The sequence below is a fragment of the Cynara cardunculus genome (assembly GCF_001531365.2).
Source record: "Cynara cardunculus var. scolymus isolate 2C chromosome LG 7, CcrdV1, whole genome shotgun sequence".
Classification (NCBI taxonomy): Eukaryota; Viridiplantae; Streptophyta; class Magnoliopsida; order Asterales; family Asteraceae; genus Cynara; species Cynara cardunculus.
In genome coordinates, this window is record NC_037534.1 from 4,345,492 (window position 1) to 4,351,434 (window position 5,943).

The following is a 5,943-nucleotide window of genomic DNA, read 5'->3' on the forward strand; positions in this document are numbered from 1 at the left end:
TCTGTTCTCTCTCCGGCCACCGTCCTCCGGCCACCGTCCGCCGGCCACCGTCCGCCGGTGATACTGCAATGGTATCACAATGCATCATATATGTGCTTGGGTATCATATTGATGTCGTTTGCGTGGTCGATCGAAGATGTAACACAGTGGTATCACTATGCATCTTATATATGATTAGGTATCACAATGTATCTTTTGTTTAACATAGTCAATATTTTTAGATATCACAGTGGTATCACTGGAGGACGGTGGTCGGAGACCGGAGGACGGTGGCCGGAGAGAGAAGAGAGGAGAGATGAGAGTTTTAGAATACCAAAAATATCCTTGCATTAAGATTTTAATTTAAAATTACCAAATTTATAAATTTCCTAATTTATCTATTGATTTGTGGTTAATATTGGTTCTCACAGTTACCACAAACAATTCAGTTCTCCCTTGAATAGGCCCCTATATATATATATATATATATATATATATATAACATGTCCATTTGTACAACCAATGCAACCCAATTAATTGAGATATTTATAGAAATGATGAGAGTTYATTTATTATGAATATATATATATATATATAACATGTCCATTTGTACAACCAATGCAACCCAATTAATTGAGATATTTATAGAAATGATGAGAGTTTATTTATTATGATTTGAATATTTATGAAAGATTAATAGAGTTCATTAATTATGATCAATACTTTATATTATGAAACAATCAAAACTTATATGAAATCACATATTCATCAAATTAAAWGRACRGTTRAGATTRARTTGTATTAGTTGTACAAATGTAAAATGTTATATAATAACCAACCTATATATATATGTATTATATATATATATAGATATTATATATATACATATATATAGGTGGAGGTTCAAACGAGAACACATCCATTTTACGAAAATGCGAGAACACTCTTATCATATATATATATATAAGAAAGAAAGAAAGAAAAAAGAATCAGTAAATAGGTTGATGATGATCCAAAACCAATAAAATTTCTTTAAAATTTCCTTAAATAACACCCAAATCCAAAGAAAGGAAATCATTCTATGTTTGGGTACCAACACATCCTGAAGATGAAGAACCCTAGCTAGAGGGGAGGGGGGTAGGTAGCTACTCTTAACACAAAACGTTGATATCTTTACAGGCAAACAAACAAAACAAGAACTGGCGGTGCAATTTTTTCAGACAGAAGATCTTTCAAGACTTGTACGAGTGATAGGGGTACGTAGGGGGTAGCAACAAGTGTGTGTGTGTGTGTGTGATTGATAGCTGAATCATCAAGACAGAGTGGTGGTGAAGCCATTCTTGTGCAGCTGCCATGTTTGATGAGCATGGGGTGGGGCGGGGGGCTGTCTCATGTTAAATCTTTGTTGCGGGAATCCTGATGATGCTGCACCACTATTTGCATACAATAAACCTCCATTACCATTGCCATTGCCATTTGACCACTGCTCAACCTATACATACATTTTTATATATCTCATAACCAAGAAATTGCTCTAATCGCACATGTATATATACATACATATATATATATATGTATGTACGTATAAGATGCAACAAACGCTCACTACAACAAAATATATACTTTATAGGGCACATAGAGAGAGGGAGGTTTAAATGAGAATCGTAACCAAATAAATTAATAAGAAAACGACCAAATCACATGTGATTTTAGTTTTATACTAACGGTCAATGCAAGATTGTGGGGTGACATGGCTAGTGACCAAAGATACGTGAATCACATGTGATTTTAGTGTAAAATCATATGTAGACCGTTTTCTTAAATACTTATTTGGTTGTTGTTCTCGTATAAACCTGACTATCTCTCTCTCTCTCTCTAGCCTGTTTTTTAGGTCTTAAAGTTTATAAGACCAAACATAGCAGGTGTCTCATATAAAGTGTTATAGTAAGTTGATTGGACGTTTTTGAGTATCTTAACAAGTTTTTATAATAATTTTGAAATAAAATATCTTGGTTATTAGTATTTTTACATGACATAATTTGAAAATGTTTCATAAAAACAAGTGTCTATAAAATAATTTATTATGACATTTAGACATTCTGACGTCCTATAAAATCGATTTTGTGGCAGTGACTTTTGTGTAAAACACACGAAACAATTGTTTCATTCACGATTAAAATACCCGTGATCAAAACTTCGAATTCTTGACTAAACCAAACAGCAGGAAGGTTGGAAAACCGAAAGAAATGAAGGCATGCGAACAAATAGAAGGACTCACTTGGTGATTTGGAGAATTGAGGGGCGGTGGGCGTAACATATGAAACATGGAGGGGTCACCGGGTCTCGTTAAATGCCCATATCCATGCGATTCGTTGCTACGACCCTCAGATGATCCAGCGGATTGAAGATGTGTCTGGCTTATAAGCTGTAATGTCTCCGTTTCGTTATATCGACCCACTCCAAATGCCTTCTTTACACGAATGTAAGGTTATAATTAACCAATCGATCACACAAAACTTGGAATAACTTGTAAATAACATAAATCTAAGGGTCATTGACCCAGCGGTACCCAGGTTACCAGCAAAACTTGGTTTTCTAAGAAGTCAATGTTTTTTTTAATTAACTTGTATATCCAATCCACTATGTGAGCCGACTAATCCCAGTGCGACCACCTGCTTTGCAAATAGCCCGGAGTCACCGCATTTGAATCTCCGTGGCCACAAGGGGATTTTTATTCTTATTTGGATTTGAACATGGGACCTCCTGGTACTTTTGACCTTCGAAGCCAGACTCAAACCAATCAGAAACCACCTTTGTGGTTTTTCACCTCACTAAATGTGAGAATTGTATGCGAGTGTCAAAAAGAAAAACATACCCCGGGTCTGAATCCAAGATCTCGATTACTTTGCTTATTCGGGGCAGAATTGTGCCCTAAGCTCAAATCAAGATTGTGATAAGAAGACGCATGATTGTCGTTATTCGAACATTCTACACAAAAACCATGCATTTTACAGTCAACATAAACAAAAAAATTCAAAACAAAACAACATAAAAAAGCATATATATATATATATATATATATATATATTAAAGTATATAATATTTATATACGACAAATGCAACAAATAAACTCACACACCCTTATTATTACCGGTGACATTAGACTCCTTTTCATAAATCTTGGGATCAAAATTGGTAACAGCATCCTTTCCATTGTATTTGATGGCAGCCTTGTCATAAGCCCTAATAAAAACATATATATTTTCATTTAACCCCCCTTAAATACAAACAATTGACATATCAGTCCTTCAAAAATGAAAAATACTCATATTTACCTGGCAGCTTCAACTTCAGTGTCAAACAGACCCAGATATACATACCTATAAGTGCAATGAAAGAAAAATAAGCCAAAAATGGAAAAATATCAAGTGTCTTTGAAGTGATTTAACTTTGATGAAATGAATACAAGTAGGTAGATAGGTCTAGCCATAGTTCATAGCTAGCCAGCTTTATATATAAATAGAAATACAAGTACACCTTCTTTATAGGGTTAGTTTTGAAATAACTACACTCTTATCCAATTAAATAATCACTTTATTTTTTTTAAGTAGACGACAGATTTGCATAAAATAAAACCAGTTTTAACTGTACCACGACAAATATCTGTATACAATGCCACTGATCTATAGAACCAAACAACTATACGTCCTATATATATATATATATATATTATTGTAAGACATTTTCATAGAACATACATTGTTTGACCCGTTAAACATAATTCCTATAAAGGCGGTTGCATTTAGACGTCTTTGATGTCATAATAAAGTCAATTTTGTTGCTTTGAGATACATGTGATACTAGGGGGGTGTTTGGGATTGCTTATAAAAACAACTTATTGACTTATTTCGGTATGACACCGGTAATGAACACTTCTGAGTGTTTGGATAAACACCCTGTATCGGTGTCAAACCAGTAATAAAAAGTTTTTGAATAAGTTAAAACCTTTATGACTTATAATAAGTTGATATAAGTTGTTTCAAATAAGCAATCTCAAACACCCCTTGAATGTTAATCTATTGAAGAAGTTGTATGAGTGAAATCTTGAAGTTTTGACGACAGATTTCAAGAAAATGGTGGGTTGAAAAGAAGGTACTTTTTGCCCAAGAATTGGCCCATTCTTGCTTCCCATCTACCACATTTGTGCAAGGTAACACCTCTATACTTGGAACTCCCTCTTGGAAATCCAGTACTTTGTCTCCTTAGTACATGCACAAACTCTTCCTTGGTTAGATTACTCATCTGTTTCCAAAAAACCCAAAAGTCACAACAACAAAAACAACAAAAACAAAAACAGTTAAATAATGATATAGTTGCAGGTAGCTTTCTCATATGGTAAACAAAGTGTGGATCTTTCTTTTTGAAAACAAAAACAACAACAGTTTGTGGAAAGTCTTGAGGGAAATTAAAGACTGTGGGTGGGTGTGTGTGTGTGTGGGTGTGTTTTCTTGAAAAACAGCAACAGAAGAAACATGTTTCAAGATAAGGTAACAGATGATTACTGTTCAAGATAAGGGGAAAATCTAAAAACACACACACTAAAAAGTGAAAACACACACAGTGACACCAACCAGTTACCTGTTTCAGGTCATCTTCGTAATCTTGTAGGCTGAAATTTATATCGGCTTCGATTCCACGGAACTTGATAGCTGCCCTATCGTATGCACTGCAACACCATATTTTTGGTTGATTTATTTATTTAAAATATTTGTTTTTTTTAATTTAAATTAATTAATTAATTGTAAAAGAAATTAAATAAAAGGGTTTTGATTAATTGTTTCGCAGTTCTCACCGTGCAGCTGCATGTGCGGTGTCGAACCCACCTGTGTAACAACGACGAATTTATATTAATTTCCTTAATAAAAATGGTGCTAATTTATGGAAAATAATTTATAAAATTAAAAGGAAATAGAACGTACCCAGATACACCTGTTTTCCACAATCCCTAAATCATGAAAAACATGATTTAATTAGACTATAAATCGTTAACCTAAAAAGGGTTTAAAAGAAGACGAATTTTGTTTAAGAAAAATCGAATTTTTATTTCGGAAAATTAAATTCAAGGTTTATTTTATTATAATATTTATTGTTATTAGATTTTTGGTTGCAAAAAATAATTAATTTAAAAAGGGTGAGAAATCAACCATATGTGCGATTCCCATCGGCCGGTTCGTCGGTAAAAAGTGACTCCACGATACTGTGAGCTTCTAGAACGTGGTCCACGGCGGCTTTTCTTGAGTGGCTGGGGAACTTCCGGCACGGCAGCTTTCCCGAGAAACCCACCGACGCTGCTGGCGGCGGTGGCGCCGGAAATAGGACCGGGAGACTGGTGGCAGAATTGAACACCGACCCAGTGAGCCGCAGGGAAAGCCGTGGCCGGGGAGATACCAACGGCGAGGGAGGTTGTGGGACCCACTTGAGGATCATCGATAGGGAAGAACTGATGGGTTACCGGCGGCGGATCGCCGTCCATAGAGAACCCAAACAACCGTTTTCTTGAAGTCATCCTCTCGGAATCGTCCTCGTCGGAGGCGTCGTCTTCCTCCATAACCACGACGGAGGAACTGGAATTGGATACGGATCCGACCCGTTTACCTTTACTATTAGGTTCCTCATCTACTTCCACCGGCGAAGAACAAGCGTTGGATCCTTCTTGGTCCTTTCTCAGATCGGGTGACCCGTTTAGATCCCACATTTCTCCGGCCAAAAAAAGGGAACAAAATCGATTTGCAGAAAGCAGAAGAAGTGATCAAAAGAGGTCTCTACATGTGAATGATGATCAGAAAGAGAAAGGGAGTGTTTGTTTGTTCATCATCTTATGACTAATAATTTGAAGTCTAAAAAGAAGAGGTGAGAAGAAGAATAGGAAGAAAAAGAAACCTAGGATTCATAAAGAAAGATAGG

The 5,943-nt window shown here is 35.7% G+C and overlaps 1 protein-coding gene across 1 annotated transcript; it reads right to left on the reverse strand.

The window, feature by feature from the left end:
- Window positions 1–987: 987 nt before the first annotated feature.
- On the reverse strand, window positions 988–5,734 carry LOC112515573 (floral homeotic protein APETALA 2). Its single transcript, XM_025122468.1, has 10 exons — window positions 5,184–5,734; window positions 4,959–4,984; window positions 4,832–4,862; window positions 4,618–4,705; window positions 4,136–4,281; window positions 3,315–3,359; window positions 3,131–3,222; window positions 2,855–2,967; window positions 2,258–2,446; window positions 988–1,471 (listed from the first exon to the last, which is right to left on the reverse strand). Exons 1-10 carry the CDS (start codon window positions 5,732–5,734, stop codon window positions 1,292–1,294), a joined length of 1,461 nt encoding a protein of 486 aa, XP_024978236.1. The 3' UTR covers window positions 988–1,291.
- Between the last annotated feature and the right edge of the window lie 209 nt (window positions 5,735–5,943).

Excerpts from the sequence above, each read along its gene's own strand:
- LOC112515573 (XM_025122468.1), bottom strand. The coding sequence starts at position 5,734 with ATGTGGGATCTAAACGGGTCACCCGATCTGAGAAAGGACCAAGAAGGA. Across the intron at positions 4,985-5,183 it reads CGATGGGAATCGCACATATG|GGATTGTGGAAAACAGGTGT; the intron begins GTTGATTTCTCA and ends TTCATGATTTAG. Across the intron at positions 2,447-2,854 it reads ATCTTGGATTCAGACCCGGG|GCATTTGGAGTGGGTCGATA; the intron begins GTATGTTTTTCT and ends CGTGTAAAGAAG.